At 39.7% G+C, this 18,754-nt stretch overlaps 1 protein-coding gene across 3 annotated transcripts in view; it reads left to right on the top strand.

Annotated features, from left to right (window-relative positions):
• LOC107265546 (semaphorin-2A) overlaps positions 1 to 18,754 on the top strand; it is a 233,169-nt gene that overhangs the window by 103,530 nt on the left and 110,885 nt on the right. For 2 of the 3 annotated variants that reach the window (XM_015735129.2, XM_025082798.1), the window contains one exon: positions 13,824 to 13,956. In XM_015735129.2, coding sequence (XP_015590615.1) covers positions 13,824 to 13,956 — 133 coding nt within the window. Of the gene's footprint in view, positions 1 to 12,280; positions 12,378 to 13,823; positions 13,957 to 18,754 lie in introns of those variants that run through there. The other variant, XM_015735130.2, reaches the window with a different exon arrangement.

The following is an 18,754-nucleotide window of genomic DNA, read 5'->3' as shown; positions in this document are numbered from 1 at the left end:
TACCTTGGTCTCTGTCTTCCTCTTTGTTTCCCCGTTCACTGCGAAATCCCATGATGGCCAGCATTTGCGCCGGTCCTCTTGCCGTGGTACGGTCTTCTGTGGATGGTCAAATCGATCGGTTAGGAAGTGCTGCGGGTGTTATGGCCTTGTAAATACTTGCGAGTGTTGGCCAGGGGGTTTGGGATACTTCAGCTAGGCAAGACCGTTCGAGGCTTGAAATTGGATTTGCAATTGACGGGCAGAGTCAGTTGAACGGGGGATACTGGAACCAAGACTTGGAGAAACGTTAAAGTTACTCTATTCCCTCTGGGTTACATTTTTATGATGGTGCTTCGCGAAGAATGGTACAGCTGTGAGGTAATTTCAATTGGTTCTATAGCTAGCTGAGTAAATAAAAAAAAATAGAGTTGTACAGTGGTTCCTGAATGAACTCAGTTTAGCTATCCATATTTAGGACTTGGGGCTAGTTTATGGTATATTATATATTATAATAAGTACGTAACCAGGCATTGCTTAAATCGAGGGATATCTAATAACCGGAATTCCTATTACGGGATATTCGCTTCCAGTAGTGGGGTATGCGTGACCAGCCATACGAATGGATTCTGCAGGAAGTTAATTGGTGCGATATCCGACTTGGGCCTAGGCAGCATCGATTTAGTGGTGCTAAAGTTGCATTGATGGCTGGAAATAACGACAAGGGAGTTCAGGCAGCTGGCGTCTTCTCCTTGACTGGTTTAATTAAGAGCGTCTCTTCTGGCGCGGATCCTTCGGACAGGTTATGAGTCCAGGGACAGCGAAATGTCGGCTGGGCCAATGGCGGCTCCCCGTTTTCACCGCTTCCAAGGAGTAAATGCCAGATAATGTGACAGTTTCCCTCATACGCACCAGATCACCCAGTGGAAACGTACGCGTCGACGCACACGACCTGGTCTACGTGTCCAGGTTGACGTCTTCCTCAGCCTCGGGTACCACAAGGAGCAACGTAAATTGAACTGGTCCTAGTCCGGCTTAATACTAACTGACCTATAAGCACCGTCAGTCAAGGCGTGGAAACATTGATGAGTTCTTTTATGGCGTCACCAGTTTCCTGTTACAGTTATGGTCTTATCCATAATCTTGGGCTCGATTTAGATGCTGCAAGACCCATGAGATAATCGCTTGCTAGGGGAGAAGGACCAAGGATCTAGCCGGTCGAATATCAGCATCTGGATAAGTTCATTTTGAGGAGGTCTAAATGACTTCCAGGATCAAGAACCCAAGTGCATCATTCAAGAACTCATGGATGATTGAGAATGGACCAGATTTAAATGCACTCAATGGAGGATGTAAACCAGGATCTATTTGCACTTTCAACTTCAACGAGACCCAACTGCGCTTTCAGCAACGTCATATCTCAGATCCCCTTGAACCAAATCCTGAGCTGTAAACTAAGCTGATAAGCACTTCAGGTTTCGCTATTGAAGATCAGGCAATTCTAAGTACCTTTGACCTCATTCTGTTAGCGTCGTTCCAGCGTTACTTACCTCCACTTTCGCGTCTGCATTGTTGCCCAACATCTTTGGTAGGCTCAGGCTCTATTCAATCATGAATCATACAATGGATACGCCGGTATAATGGTAGCCGCTGTATGATGACTTCATGGCTATGCATTTGCATTCAGGAGAAATTCCTATTGGACCATTACAGAAGGGTTTAACAATCTTCTTGCAACTGTTATACGATTATTTGTAAATCCTACAATCGGATATAAATTCCTCACAAATATATCAGACGAGTATCTAAAGGGATTCAGATTTCTCCCATGCCCAGGAGTACTGCAGAGGATTATTGAACGATCTAACAAAAATATACAAATTGCATATTGGATTGAGAACTTTTTAAATTGTTCAACGGATTAAATATTACGGTACAGGAACTAATTCAATAAACTATTTCTATTTAACATTCTCTCATCGAATTTCAACTATTTAAGAGACGTAGAAAACTTTCACGAAACACTGAACCGTAGCAGATGCATCTGTCTCTCATGAAATATGTCCTGACCCGCGAAAAAGTACAGTCACGGTACCGTAATTCGAATCAAGCCCATAAATAGCATCAGTTCCTTCTTATTAATCCGTAAATTAATTCGCTTAGTCGTAACGGCGTCCTGGCTTTAATCTCAGCCGGTAACCTCTCGGTATCGATAAGTTAAAGTTCCCAGGGTGCTAAGAGCACCCCAAGCGGGGTGAGGCCGGAGCAGTCTAAAGGGAGGGTCGAAAGAGGCAGTACCTACTGAGATAGTGTTGGTTACTTCTCAAGAAGAGGACAACTAATATATAAAGCGAGGGATAGAGTGAGAGCGTAGGGGAATAGAAAGAGGGAGAAGGAGATGGTTATAAATTCTGTATATAAGTATACAACGTGGAATAGGCAAGAGAGAGACTGAGTCAGGGTGCTAACAGGGACGGGTCAGAGAGAAATAGAGCTAGAAATTCATACTATACATAACGCCAGCAATTCATTACGACACACCTATAGCTGATAATTGCATTTTCAGGCCATTTTACTAAAACGCCCCGACCCCACAGTCGCCAACACTACTCCTCCCGTAAGGGGCTAACTGCGTTAACCTTTCAGCCACCCCGTGGGGAAGGACTGCTCTCACACCCCTGACACTACCACCCCGTGACGCCACGGGTTAATTATCTTCAATGATTTTGAACGCCCGCCTAAACGAATTTCAAATCGGATTTCTATCCCGTCTACGAAGTCCGTCGTTGGCTGGGATCTTTGATATTATTCGATGAAGAGTTCTAAGGGTAGTTTTTTTTTAAAGTAGAGGGCAGCAAGCGTTGACTCGTGTCGACGTGTGCTTTTGGATATATATTTATCAGAGGTATAATTGGATTCAGGTATAACCACCCTTGACCGAACGTGCCCCTAGTGGTTTCGCCAATGTTATCATCCCCTTCTATAGAAAATCCTAGCCAAGGGGTAGCTTTACGATAATCCACGACTCGCATAAATAAAACTTTGAATTAAAACTTGGACGCTAAGTTTCTGTCTGGCAACCGCGGAAACCTGCTGGTAGTTTTGCCGCACATGGTTTTCTACCCCTATCGCATTTCATCCCTCTCACCCTTTACGTGCCACTGGATTACATTATGAATTATGCGTCCACCGCATATACGGTAATTCAGGGAATCGCGGAGCAAACTTGAGACTTGATGAAAATGTCTGATTGTCTCTGCCGAATTTTTGAAAAATTTTAATTTTTTATTTAAACTTTTTTTAGTTGTAGGGTTCATGTATTCGGAGTTTAATATTTATATCTTTATTATACCATACAGAATTTACTGTTATTTACGATTTTGTGACTATGCTTTTCTCTTGATTTTTTGGTCGGGTTTTTATTTTGTTGGTGAATTCCGGTTTATAGGACGCGATCTCCTTGTTTCTCGTCATTTTCAATTATCAAATGTGATGCAACTACATTGACGCTGTTCTCTAGGCGGTTTGCCAACTTTCCTGTAGATTTTCATAGGAAAATTGCATCGCACAATTTGTCGATACAAGTTCTGCTCTCGGTACTGGAAACCGTGTGAATGAAGCCCAGCTTCGTTTATAACTGGTTCAAAGTCTGCTGAAATATAGGAACACGTGAAACGTCCCTCTGAAACCACAGCAGACTGTGCCCTATTATTGTTCCCCATAACGATTTTCACGTTAATTCGTCGAAACTTATTCCACGTCAACATTCGAAAACCTGACGATTAGTATTTCCCTGAATTCTCGTTATACAATGGTCTATCTCTCTGAACTGAGTTTCTGGTTTTGTTGTTAAATGTGGTTTTCCCACCGCAATTCGGTATTTCTCGTACACGCTGTCGCATATCCTTCGGTTTGAGAATTATTAACCACAATCCTGATTGCCATTCGTTTTAAATCGGCTTACGTTAAATAATCGTGCAGAAATTTTTATAAAAATTCCAAAAAAAATATATCATTAGATTTGTTACTTATACAATGTAATATGTTTTACGCGATAATTTTTATTATTTTTTTTTAATTATTTCCAGTGCCGTATAAAGAAAACCCCGGGCCACGTGGTTTAGACGCGAACGAACGGCTTCAACTCGGCAAAGCGGGCGATGCGAATCAGTGGTTTAAAAGTGTCCGTTTGTGATTTAGGGTTCTGAATTTAATTACAATTAATAATCTCTGAGCTCAGTATCGTATAAACGACTCAGAAGCCTTGGGAACCGAGAGTGTGTACTGTATTTGATTACATTACAGTCCGCTGATTTTGCAGTGGCATGAAAGCACCGGGAGGACCCATCTCTTCCCCTAATTCTCTTCATCAACCACAATCATCACTTTCATCCTTTGCACCCTCTCTTTTCTACACGTTTTGGATATCTATTGTTTCACTCAGTCAGTCTCTTGGCATCCCTTTATCTATTTGGTTATAACCAACTTCAATTTCAAATTGTCCCGAATCCTGTCAGAGTTCATTCGGTTGCTCCGTGTACTAAACTACCCCTCGATAGGGGGTGGCGGCATAAAATCAAAAGAACGCAATTGTCAGGGATATTAAACACAAAATAATTCAAGGGATGACAAATAAATATATCTTAACTCTCTTCAAAAAACCATTCGCGGTTTTCCCCTTGGACATTCTAAAACTACAACCCTGTACTTTGATGAATTTATACCAGCAAATAGAGAGCAGTGTACGAACCCCTATTGTCGAATTACAAATAATAATACATATCTGCTTTTTTATGTCAAAAAGAATAGATAATTAGAAAAAAATAGCGATACAAAGGTGGACAGTTCAATGATACGAAAATAACAGTACAGAGGTACGAATCATAGGGTTCTGCCTCCCCGGGCAATACCTAAGGGTCATGATGCAAAAAGAACCCGTTCTTAACAGTTTTTTGAAGCGATCAATATCACCGTAAATAGGGAATAACAGTGTCCATTATGGATCGATAAAAAGAAATTGACGTTTACCTGAATAGCAGATTATATTGGGAAGGTAAAAAAATTGAGGTAACTCAGGTTCTACTATTCCAAGTAAACGCTCCCTGAGGGAGTATATAACAATTTAACATTTGCATTATTACCTCAATAGGAAAAAATTTTTCTTCGCGAATGGCCGTCGAGCACTCGAATGACCCAATTAAAATCCTAAATTATTCATTACGTAATAACCAATTTTTGTTTCGAGCATTCATTCGGCTTCACTCGGGCTTTTCCGGCTGGTCTCGTACCAAGCCCCTATTGGCTGAAAGCTCGCGCAAAACGCTGCGAGGAGGCTCGCAGGCTATGGCAAATAGAAATGATCCTATTATATTCCAGCGGCCATTATGCAGTCAGCGTTTACTGCATCATTAACAAATTACGAGGTGCAATAAAAATGAAATAAACCGGGACGTATAAAAAGATTTACGGCTCGCTACACGCCGACCGACTCTCCAGGCCTTTCTTGTAGAACCGTCGTCACCGATAACTTTACTGTCGTGTTGACTACTGCTACCTATTTCACGTCTTCCAAAAGGGGTTGGGAATGAGGATGGGGCGAGGGGGGTTGGCCAAAGAGAATATCGTGTGCCACGTTAAGGACGTAAACAGAGGTCGTTATCGCCCTTTTTTTTTACATAGCTTGGAATTTCTTCATATTTCGAGACGGTATATATATATATATATATATATATATATATATATATATATATATATATATATATATATATATATATATATATATATATATATATATATATATATATATATATATATATATATATATATATATATATATCCATTTTCATGAAATATTAAAGCATATCTATTTCTCAGCTTTCCTTAATATCTTTGCCAAACAAGAAAATGATAAAGATAAAAAAACCTAATATGACTTTGAAGCACGTGACTACCAACACTTACCGATCATAAAATTGTACCGTAGACTTTGAAAAAAAATTTGAATTTTAACATCCCCCAAAGAACAATGGGATGGAGACGTCTAGAGAAACGTGTGATTATATATAGAATAAAAATATTTGAGATAATTTCTCGAAAAACGACGAATGGTTCTCTTTGTTATACGTCACAGGTATTTTTAGAATTTCAAGAAGCTGAAGGGGAAGAAGCGGGGGGGTGGTATAATTTTAATAAAAGGATATTAGTGTGTCTAGGGATTATATAAAAATCGGTTAATTAGTCTGTACAAGCATATATAAAAGTATGGAGGATCCGGCGTTAACCCTGTAAGTGAAATTGGTATTCCGGTAAAGGGGTTGAAGTCGACTGGAAGTTTCGATTGCTCGGACGGCACTTGAATCTCGTGGGAAGAGCAAAGCCGAAACTTTTATATCAGAGTGTACGTCTGATACCTCAATGAAGGGTCCCAGCCTTCTGTTAACGAAGAGCCGAATGGAGGCAGGCGGTAGATAGACGATGGGGGTAGAAGGTACCAAGAGATATAGCAAGGGAGAAGCTAAGCTCTTGAGAATGAGGCGGATGCTGGAAGCCGAAAGAATCAGCTGAAAGGAAGAAGAAGAAAAAGAAAAAAGGAAGAGAAGCTGCTTGGAGTGTACTGTGCGAGCCAGTAGAGGAACTGCCTAGATAGCCATACAGTCAGACAGCAAAGTCACCCTTACCAGTCGGCTGCCCTGCCAGCCAGTCAACGAGCTACACTACAGGGCTCGTAGTAGAAGAAAGAATAAAAGAGATAGTCAAAAGAAAAAGGAGACTACCTAGCCAAAGGCGAAAAGAAAAAGGGAATTCTTTATTTTTAAGCCCTTTTTCTCTTTATTTTTCAATGATTCTATCTTGTTTCTCTTCGTTCTTTACTACCGGGCAGTCTTTTCGTTTTGTCTCGATGTGTCTGTTCTTTACAAATTGGGTTAATGCACCATCCAACCCTGTCTCAACGACCCCAGTGCATCGTAGGCCTTGCGACTAAGCTTTCGTATTATTACGTTATCTTATTATCCGACTAGGAGCTTTGAGAGGTCTTGTCACGTTGATACTAACTGGGTAAGAGTTAAGTACAGAGCGACGTCGACGTCGAGTACGATGTCTGCGTCTATATGTATGACGTCTTTTACTGCGTCACGTCTTGAATTTTGCGCTTCAGAACGGAAAAACTATTAGTCCCGACGAAACGTATCTGCTCCTTTTGAAAAGAAGAAAAATGAGACATGAATTTTTTGGTCGAACGAAAAGTCGAAGAACTACAAGAATTTTCAAAAATAATACAACAGGATGTAATTTTGTAAAATTTTTATTCGCACCGGAAGTATCGATTAAAATTTCTTGTTGAAGGGACTCGATAAAACTTTTTTTATATTCAAAATAAATAAAAAGTATCTGGAAAGGAATAGTCAATAATATTTTTTAATTAAACTCCAAGCTTGAATTATCGTCGTATCTATTGGCCGAGGGCACTGAGGCAATCAAATTATATTCCCAGCGCAATCAATTTTGGGCAAACCTAAAAGGTTTTGCAAATAAAAAATTATGAGAATTGTTAAGCAAAAAGTGAATGGGATTCTTGTTAGGTTTTATTGTATCACCTGACCATACGTCCCAGTGCAATCCGAATAAATCAAAATGTCAGAACTGTGATTTATTTCGAATGCTCTTTGAATATCTGGGAACCTAACACCAACCTTTGCAGACTCAAACAATTTCATTTAGATTGCACGTTCATGTTTTCCTGAAATTGTCACAGAGTTTGTCCAAATTTGTATTCTACCCTCAGCAGCTTCTGTATTAAATATTATCATCCTGCTTAACAACCCGTTAATGTATATTCAGTCGTAAGGATTCTGTTGGCCCCCTGACTGTTATAAATAATAAATCTTTTAACTGATTAAAAAATATTTAAAAAATGCCATTCATGTACAATCAAGACAAAAACCTCATTACTCGTCTAAAGGCCATTAATAATTTCAAGTTTCTACTTTCTGGACAGCTATGAGAGTACATGAGGTCGACGCATAAAGCTGTCCAGTAGTAATGGAAAGGTCCGCCATAAAGTTCACCACCATAACCTCTATAGTTAAACCTATGGGCTACCGTAGAACAGCCTAATAAACTCTGGCTGATTATGATTAACACTACTCAGGATTGAAGGACTAATGAAATAAATTCGACAATTTTCCACTAGTAAAACAAAGCTTGACTATCAGGATCAGGATCAGGATCAGGATCATTAATTAAAATGAATTTGTTTCCGTAAAATTTGTTTATTAATTTTTACATAAAATTTTAAAAAGTACTGTATATATCAATGCAGCTAAGAAACAGTTGAATAACCTTGTGACAAAAATCTCATAACTGTATTCCATTGTTTAATTATTGTATACTGTTCTATTTATAATTTGACTATATTTGACTCGCTTTGATTCACTATCTCTCTCTCCCCCCCTCACTCTCTCTCTCTCTCTCTCTCTCTCTCTCTCTCTCTCTCTTTCTCTCTACTACAACTCCTACCAAGCAAATAATTCAGTTACCACGCAGTTGTCCGTGGGAGAACACTCTCGACTCCTGGCACGTGTACTTTCCCATTAACGCTAAAAGCATAGCACTTTCGATTATCAGGATGTCGCCTAAAGCGCAAAACTGAAAACGGTTTTGGCTGTCCGACCGCGACAGGAGAGATGAGACAAGTAGTTGTCGTCTCCTGAAAGCCGAAAGAGCTTTAAGTTACCTTGGATTAGAAGGTAATTGAAACATAAGGATGGTAACGCTTATGGAAAAATGTTTGAGATCTTTTATCATGGAGACAGGCTTAATTAGTTACACTGAAAATTACATCCCTTGGATATAGATTACCGTTTTTGCTGAAAGCGTTATCGGATCCTTGTAAGCACGTACGTACCTCGAACAACTAAAAGGGGCTAAAATTAACTAACAACCCTTGATATCGTGAACTTTGACCCAGCACCCCCTTAGGTTATTAACGAACAAAATGCCTCTGGTCTCTGTACGTGACTTTCTACGTTTTAGTACCTTTCGCTGTGATGTTCCATACCTGCCTGTTCCGTTTGACTTTTCAAAATCAGTTTTTGGATTTATTAAATTTTTGATCTTTTCACTTGATTTGGGTTAAAAGTACTGTTTTGAGTTTCCTTAAAATCGGACATTTTTGCTATCCAACTTGCAGAATAACAGACAGCTGGCATTAATAGTATCAATTAATTAGCACGTCAAGTTTTAATTTTCCAAAAAGTTCAGTACCCCTATTATCAAGAGCACTCAAATTTTTTTTGGCTTTATTGTACAACCTGAACAATCTGCACGATTTGCACCCTCGGATACGTTGGACGTTCTAGACAATTTTTTCTTTCTTTTTACTCGCCTATCCTTTTTTTTTACGTATGGGCTTTTCTTTTTATTTCCTTTCCAAGTCCATGCTCGTATACGTACGGGTGGCATGGAAACAGATTCCTACCTTGCCAGTAACCAGGCAGCTTTTAGGAACTTCAAAGAGTCCAGCGTCTAATTCTCATCTCACTCAGACTGTAGTCTTTCTCACTATTCCTCTCTCGTGCTTCCAGCACGAGCCTGGAAAACTCTACTTCACCCTTAGCACCAGAGGGTGACTGTATCACCCGTAAAACCACGAACTGCTGGACCACCCTTGGACAGGTTCGTTCAACGACGGAAGAGGTGGTTGCTACCCTATCTTAGGCAACTAACGTGCTTGAGGAACTCCACAAAGGCCAACTTGGTCTCACGGTGGTCAGCTTGCTTGTCTGGCTCTCATGGACATAGGAAAACCTACTTGAAAAGTCTGACCTTACTCAAAATCCATCTGAGGTACAAACAAGTATTCCCTAGGGATATCCACCCAGCAGGACCCATTGAAATCAGTAGTACATATCCTTGAAAGAGTAACGGATCAATATTATTTTGAGCCAGGATATAACTCTTTAAGAATCCACAAGTACCCTGAAAGGTTAACTCCTGAAGTAATCCACGAAGGAGACCCCTTTGGGTAGCTCACAATTGAGATTATAAATATTGATCCTGAATGTCCTTCAGATTCTGAAGTATACTCCGGGACGACCTCTCTTATACTCCATTTCTATGCCCTAAGTACCATCAAGAATGTCCCTTGGGTCGGGATCAAAATCTATAAGATAACATGTCTAGTGTTACTCTGTCAACTTGATCCACTCCTCGGATGGGTACAGGGATCAAGATTTGGACCAGCGACCTTGGTCCATTCCCATTTGCCCTTCGTATCGAGTGTTTATGGTATTTCTCAAACTTTTCTTGCTTTGATTGTGTCTATCATAGAAATTCAGTTGTTCCATACATGAACCCAGATTCCACTAACGAGATAACCGGCGACAGGACTTAACGCACCGGTGCTCCGATTAACTTAACACACCTTGGAAACCCCTCTGGCGCTTTGTCAGCTCATGGAGGTTGGCAATGACTGGTTACCAAGTACCAGAAAGGGCTTCTGTCTATAGATTGGTAACTACTGGTACGTTAATACGACTGCGACTCAAGCCGGCTTAGTCGAAGATTACCCTGGATTTTAGGCCCATCCGTTCCCACGTTTGTCAATTCATCCACCAACTCCGTTCCGCAATTCAATCTACGAATTTGCTTGTCCTGTTTGCTGCTAACTTCAAACGTGTTCCAGCTTAATTCGTTAGATACTTCATTCACTTTACAATGCGGCTGAGCATCGGTTGCCCATTACTGCTGTGACGTTTCAGATACTTACTTTTGGGAATCGACCATCTCTTAATCATTTCAAAGCCTGAATGCGTATCTAGGTCGATCACCAATCGATACTTCACCACCTAATCATTTCTATTAAAAACTGCCTTCTTGAATTATAAAATGTTACTCCACTTTGTATTCTGACTGCTGGATATACTTCATACCCCATTGATAACCTCTTCTTATCCATTGTCTTATTTATTGTTAATCGATAATCGAATGATTTATTATATGGTTATAGCTAAGTTCCGGGTGTAGGTCTGGTCGACCAAGGAAATTGTAGGTTTACTGGACCAGGGATAGTTAAAGGGAAGTACCTAGGTTCGGTTGGACGTCTTTGAAGATGTTCGTGCAAATTACAGTCTGGGGTCGAGCGTCCTAGAAATGCCATTCTGTGCAAAGCCTTGTCTGATTGAGTGGATCACTTTAGGATGTCAAGTGCTTTGGATTTCTAGTTTATTTCCAGTAGAATCTATATTTTTTTCAAGGTATAGGCTACATATACATATGTATATTCTACAGAATCGACTGACCTGCAGATTTTGATTGATATGGTGAAATCAAATTAAATAACTAATTTCAAGGAATTGCCATTAAATTAAAAAAATAAGGTCACTCGTTGGTGGTCTGATAATTTATTTTATTTATCACATTGTCTTATCAAGACATATAGAAACAATTGGAAATACCAGATTACCGTATTAATCTGTCCTGCATATTTCTCTCGTAACCAGTACTGCTGGAGAAGTATCGATAAGAGTATTTTAATCGAGTAGCATCCCTCCCGGATTCATTTATCTTCCAACCCCTTCATTCCTACATTTTCTCGTAACTTCTCGTCTGCTGAGAAATACTGCCAGGCAATCCTGTTTCCAGGTGTAACCACGTGGCTAACTCTCTTATAAGAATCGTGGGATGATGATTAATATATTTCTAAGTTACTCTGATAAAAGTCCAACTAAATTATTTTATTAAATTTCTGATACTTCTACAATGCTATTTGCACGGAAGATTCCAGAAGTATCATATACGTTAGATTTATTGAATTTACAAAGAATAATAATAATAATATCGAAATTATTTCATCGAACTGAATATATTATCACGTGGCACGTCGTGCACGTAATACAGTACTGCTAAGACCGGAAAGTACTCCTGGGGAAAAACATCTACGCGAAGAGACGACCCAATCATTTTCAAGATCCTGAGGGCATTAGGGGACAGTGGTATCCTGGAGTCGCGCAACGAGGACTAGGGTGCAGATGAGATTCCCAATTCACGAAAAAACACTGGGATCACCTAAAACAGGCATAGACACCAGTATCAATTTTTTTAGGATCAATTTTTTTAGGATCAATTTTTTAGGATCAATTTTTTTAGGATCAAGGGGACCAATTCAAAATCGCGGGCAAACCTAGCGGATTCGGAATATCGCTGACGCGATTGGCCAAACGGGCAGTTTTCTTGCGTGCTACCAGAGGGGGTCCTCACTGGTCAAGCGTCAAGTCAGCGTCAGTTGTTGTGTAGCCGTATAGTTGCGAGCAGGGCTTTTTATTAATTTGTGGGATTAAGTAAAAGGAAGAGTGAGTACGAGACAGTGATGGAGGAAATAGGATTTACTAGTGCGATCAAGGGTGAGTGACACATGGAATTCTAATTATGAGCCGTTGGTGAAGATATTGGAACAATTGATTAGACTGCTGGATCTCGAGGATCCGTTATCTTCTACCCCTGTTATATTTAGTATTTGAAAAATATTGTACGGTCTTATTCTTATATTTGTTATTAATAATCAGTCCAAGCTAATTGTTTCTTCGTTATCGTTTAATTATTTTTTACCGAATTTGTAAAGGATCCGATGTTCCTCGGTATTATGTTCCTTTCTAGTATTTCGAATATTTTCTTCATTTTGATAAATCGGGACCGTCTGTCGTTTTTTTTATATAGAAGCCTCTGGTCTATTTCAGTTTAGTGGACCCCTTCGATTTTCACTGTTTTTAAGATTTTTAATTCAATTATTGTTATCTCCAAATCCACGATATCACCGTGCAAGATCTGGACCAGGGTGTCAATAGGAGACAGTTTTTTAGATGGTATTATTTTATATTATACCTGGTGCCCATTTGTTATAGTTTCTTACATTAATTACAGGGTTTCATTTATTTGTCAACGACAGGAGAAATTCTCGTTACAATATATATATACTCTCCAGCTATAAGTCTAGTGAGCAGGATATGAAATACTGAACAGTAAAAAACAAAAAGGGATGAGAACAGAAGAAATAAAGAAAAGACCGAGTGGGATATGAAACGCGGAAAACAGTTAGGTGTGAAACTTTTGATTTACGAGACGCGCTTTGAGTTTCCGTGTATTTGTCCCCAAGTAAAAGTTCTTTCGACGAGAAGGAGTATCTGGCACGATTGCTCTATTAGGATCATTCATTATTTCGTCGTGGTGAAAAAAAAATGAAGTGGAAGAAAAGTCGAACGCCTTAACAGGAGAGCGTCGGTGCAGTCTTCAGTTCGGACTTACTTCTAGAATCCCATAGAAGCCAAATGATATACGCCGTCTGGTTTTTCTCAGCGAGCATTATTGATACTCTGAAAGTTTCGATGTTGTACGCCATCTTGATAAAAACATATTTGCCAGACTACCCAACTGCAAACACAAGAAGCCCTGTTTCAAGGGTGTGCTCTTACACGCCTACTTTCTATGGTACATATAAAAACTTCACTGTACTCAACGCTATGCCCAACTTCTATCTTTTCTATAGCGTAGCCAAAGTTCTCAATGCCGACTTCCATTTGTCATTACTTTGCGGCTGGGTATATAGAGTCAAGTGAAACTTTTCAGGAAATGCGCCATTTCCTTTGGATAAAATCGACTAGACTGATGACTCCTGATTCTTTTCTGACGATACCAAACATTGGAGAAACTACTCCGCGTCAAAAAGCTGGTACCGCGTAAAGTAGTTGAGCTATGATGGAGAAAGTTTTAGGTTAAAGGATAACCGAAACCTGATACGATCAATTTTGAAAAAGTTATTTTCTTTTATTAATTTTATCCTTTTTCTTTTTCAGTTCGCGAGTGCTAACACGATGATGGATACCTCAAGAAATCATATAACTGGAAGGACTCTCTGGCTCCTGGCGTCGGTCTTCCTTACCGCAGCGAGTGCCGAGGGTAGCGGGACCTTGGAGAAGCTTCACGAAGGTAAAATTGAACCTTCTTACTAAGATTTCGAGTAGGAAACTTGTATCGTAAACACACTCCCTATGGTAGACATTATTTGTATCACTCAAGTTGCGAATCGCTTACAAATTCGGAACTTGAGTCGCTTTGTGAACGCTGTTTCGGAATGAGACTCAAGAAAATGAGACTTTTACGATTATATTGAAACTCTAGTATGTCCTCGTGCGTACCTTAATTATGTAACTTTACCCAGTACTTGTATACTATATGGGTACAACTAAGAGTGTCTAACTCCCGTATACGTTAACTCAAAAATTTTCATTATTATATTAGATTACATAAGAAAACCCAACATGGTTTGGGTTTAAGTTTTTAAGTTTCGGTCTCTAAAAATATTGGACAAATGATAACAGACGTTTGGTAACCAATTAATTTTTGGATAACATATCAAGCAATCCATTAATTTCATTTGGATTGGGTTAGTATTAGTGGCAGTTAATGATTTCGAGTCCCGGATATCGCGCTTTCATTATCCTAATTCACCATCGCCGCGTGCGTCGAAAGCGGAAAAGCTTTAACGACGATCACGTCCTAGCGCCTCGCCCCGTTTAAATCCCTTGGCGAGAACTCGACCGCACCATATGATTTAACCATAAATTCTATCTGCATAACAAGACGAATCCCATGAATAAAGTCATTCGTATATTAATCACGCCTTGCCACACCATAGGACAATATTGCTCGTCCCCTGCGCTTGCTTAGGGTGCAAATTTTTAACGAATACCTTCCGCCATTTCTGGATTAAATTGATTTCCCTTGTTCCCTGTCCTGACATAATTTGGTGCCAATCGCGAAAATCGAAATTTCTATTTATTTTCCTTTTTATGTGTAGAGCACACGAAAAAAAAAAACAACGTGTTTGTCATTTGATTTCTCGGTCAAGCAGGTCTCAACCACAGTTGATGGGAAATTTGGTAAATGGATTATTCATGGTTGAGTAGTTCTAGTAAGCAGGAATGTTTATTTTCATTTAACGATAGAATTCTATCTGGTATCTTCATATTTTATATCGCTACAGATAACGGAATATCTAAACCGGCCTTCCTGTCGATAGATAGTCTTGGGTCTTTGTCTCTCTCTCTCTCTCTCTCTCTCTCTCTCTCTCTCTCTCTCTCTCTCTCTCTCTCTCTCTCTCTCTCTCTCTCTCGCTTTCTCTACTATGCTCTCTTGGTTTTTCTCTTTCCCTCTCTCTCATCACTCCCCATGTTGCTACAAGAGCGGCCCCGCACCTCTCTCGGGCCACCAAGCTTCAATGCAACTTCCGACCGAATAAGCATCGCTTCACTTCCGCTTCCGACGATGTAGCCTTTGACGTAATTCATACAGCGAACAGTTCCTTCGAGCGATAGACGTTTTCATATCGGCGACATTGCAAGAGTTCAATGTATTTCTCAATACTCGCCAATAGTCACTGCATGAAAATAGAATCGTTTCATATTTTCGTTACAGCTTCCCATGTACCACTTCAAAAAAAAATATTGTACATCCGTCGACCTAAATCTCATTGAGCAAGACACCAAATGTCTTATACCTTCATTGTATATTCGAAAAACAAAATAATGAATTTGAGTGAGACTGAAAATTGTTAAAAAAAATTCTTTTGAAATAAATCCGAAAGGTCGTCGACGAAATCATAGTTGGTTTTTGAAAATGAAAAGTATACTTATTAATGTTTTTTTTATCAGGATTAACAGTTCTTAGGATTTTATATTCTTATCAATGATAAGAAGAAAAAAACTCATCCTGCCGTTCGTCCTTCGTCCAGGATCTCTTCGAATGATCCTTCCCTCCTGGTAACATTTACTGACCTCATCCATCATCCAGAGGAACCAAATCTCGGTATTTGTTAGGATCTTCATCCCGAACTTCTTCACCGTCCCCCTCTTCCTATCCTCTTCCTTTCACCAGCAGGTTTCACTCTCGTCTAGTGTCGTCTCGGCGGATCGCGGCGCTGAAACTCACATTCTCACGCGCCGGCACTCAATTCACTTTGATTTGTGATGGACCCGCTAAAAGTTATGTAGACGGTTAAATCTACCTGGCCTTTTCTCAAACCTAACGTTACCGACTACTTTATCGTGACGACGTGTGGTTACCTTGATTTACGGATTTGCGCATCCTTCCCCTCCGTGAGCCATACAGCGCAGTAGTAACTTCCATAGTTGACGTCGCTATTGATATATGTCCCTAACACATGAGACAAGACGATAAGATAATTCTCAGAAATCTATAAGTATTTTTTCCCCAATTAGTGGACCCCTGATCCGAACAATTTGAAAAAAAAAAATCCTTTAGCCATCATTCAATTTTATGGACACATATATTTACTCAATTTTGAATTGCTACAAAAGCAAAATCTTGTCCACGGCAGATCAGTGACAATTAAAATATCATTCGAACGTGACAGATTCTCGAGTTAAAAATAAAATCTTGGATTTCTTTTAGAGTGAACTAGGTCGTCTTTTTTATTATTAGCCCAGCACAAGTATGAATTATCGATAATCGAGTTTACAAAATCGGAACCTTGAAGACGCTTTCAGCGACGCCACCCGGAAACCACCGTTAACCTTCTTCTTGGCGTTAGCTGCAAGTGACTGCTGCATAATTGACCGGGTCGACTTTTCTTTTTTTCTTTTCTATTCTATTTCCGCGCGTGTTAATAAAACTTCGTCTTTCGAACCGCGGAATCTTCTGGCAATTTATCAACGATCGGATCGACCGGGCAAAGACCAACCGACCTCTGCTCCTGCTGATCGGACCGGAGTCGATGACTACCAGCAACGACCTCCTTTTGCCGTTCCATCGCCCTCCTCCCTCCCACCCAACCCTCTACGTGACGCGACACATCCAACATTGACATAATGAAGAAACTTGCTCGAAAGAAAGTGGATCAAAAAAGGAAAAAGAAATTTTTAGCCAAACTTTTCTCGGCTTTTCAGGGAGAGAGGAACAGATAGTTGTTGAGACGGAACCTGACGAGAGGGCAGCACCGTGCAAGAGAAAGAAAAGAAAAGTACGTGAAGAGAAAGGGTAGTGGGGCAGGGAGCAGAAGGGGGTCTTAGTAGGGCATCGGCAAAAGCGTAGCGAGGAAAAGTTTGAAAATTCGTTGAAGCGTCGCCAAGAACCGACGCCGACGTCGGACAAAGGCGAAACGGTGAAATGGTGGCGCCCGAGTCACGTTTGTCTTAGCTACTAGCGAACCGGGGATTCCCCCAGCTCAGTCACTGTTTGTTCTTTTGATTCTTTCCAGTCACTTCACTGCCGCGGTGGCAGCTACGCCGATGCTGGCGGCTTCTTCTTCTCCTTTAGGACCCCTGCGAAATCCTTCGGAAACTTTGGTTATTTAATTTTCTACTCGCCGCCATCTTCCTCGCTTCGCTTTCGCGTCAGTTACAAGACTTACGTTGTCACCCCTTCTTTCGATCTAGTTTTCTATACTTTTGATAATGTATTATGAGGACAATATATATTGCCAATAACTTTCTGCCGTTTTTTCTATGAGTCTAGTATACTTGATACATTCAAAAAATATTTTCTATATTATATTTGTCTGTATTTAGGGTTTTTTTTTACAATTCTTTTACGGTGATATGTGTTCGTGGGTATTGATTTAGAACTTTTTTAATTTTGAGAAATTATTAAAACTATTCATTTTCACGTTCCACTTAGTCGAAATACTGTTTCCGTAATAATATGAAAAATTGACGAATTTTACAAGAGACTTTATTATGAAATTCGGTTACTTTTTTTTTTTCCTCTCTATAACTGCACTTCCTATTCCCACTGTTGAGTCGCAGTCGAGAACTTAATAACGTCTGCACTTTATTGCGAAACTCGTAATTATCATGCTTGATGCTCCAGTCACAGTCGGTATTCATCGGCCAGCTACAAAATGGCGAACGAGGAATTATGGTGGAAGGGGGGGGGACAGCAGTGATTACTATTACTAAACTCCTATCAAGAGTCTTGATAACGACTCGCTTGTAAATTCCTTATCTCGTACCAGATTGATTTGATAAAAAAAAAAGTAGAATTGAATGAATCCAAAAAAAAATGAATTTTGACAATCCTTCACTTCCTTAAAAAATATTACAATTTTTTTTTCAATTTGTCTACCATTACCTCTTATTTGCAACCAACTCATTTCCCACCCTGCATTTTCTATTTTACATTTTAATATTGACGTTAGTATCTCTAAACTATATAAATATATATACTATATATTATATATAAATGTATATATACTTTCTATTAGACAGCATCTATCTGCATTATATACATACGGTACATGTATTGATGTCCTGTATAGTTATATATAAGCCAGCACGTATAATTCAGTTTTGCCCTGAAACGACTCATTTATATGCGTTCGTTTGATTGAATCTCTCCCTTCCCCCGTACGTCTCTCTTTCTGCTTTTCTCTCCTTTCTCCACATTCACTCCGACGCTTTCACCACCCTCGTCAACCCCAACACGGTTAGCTGTTTCAATTTCCCCTAGCCGCACAGAACCGAAAGACGTCCCCATCCTGTCCTCTTTGCTCTCCTCTATCTCTCTCTCTCTCTCTCATACTCACACACTACAATATTCTCTCCGTTGCCGTATAAATTCGTGACGTCATCATTTGTTAAAACCATACAAATTATGATAAAAATTATCAATGACCAATCCGATGATTTTTATATTACGTTGTACTGCTTACTTATTAATCAATATAGCATTAAAGCACGAAATCCAAATTCTATTTGTACGTGACTGG

This window comes from Cephus cinctus, unplaced genomic scaffold, assembly GCF_000341935.2.
Source record: "Cephus cinctus unplaced genomic scaffold, Ccin1 Ccin1_scaffold0228, whole genome shotgun sequence".
Taxonomy (NCBI): Eukaryota; Metazoa; Arthropoda; class Insecta; order Hymenoptera; family Cephidae; genus Cephus; species Cephus cinctus.
Note: the sequence above shows the minus strand (reverse complement) of the source record. Positions and strands in the feature narration are given on the sequence as shown.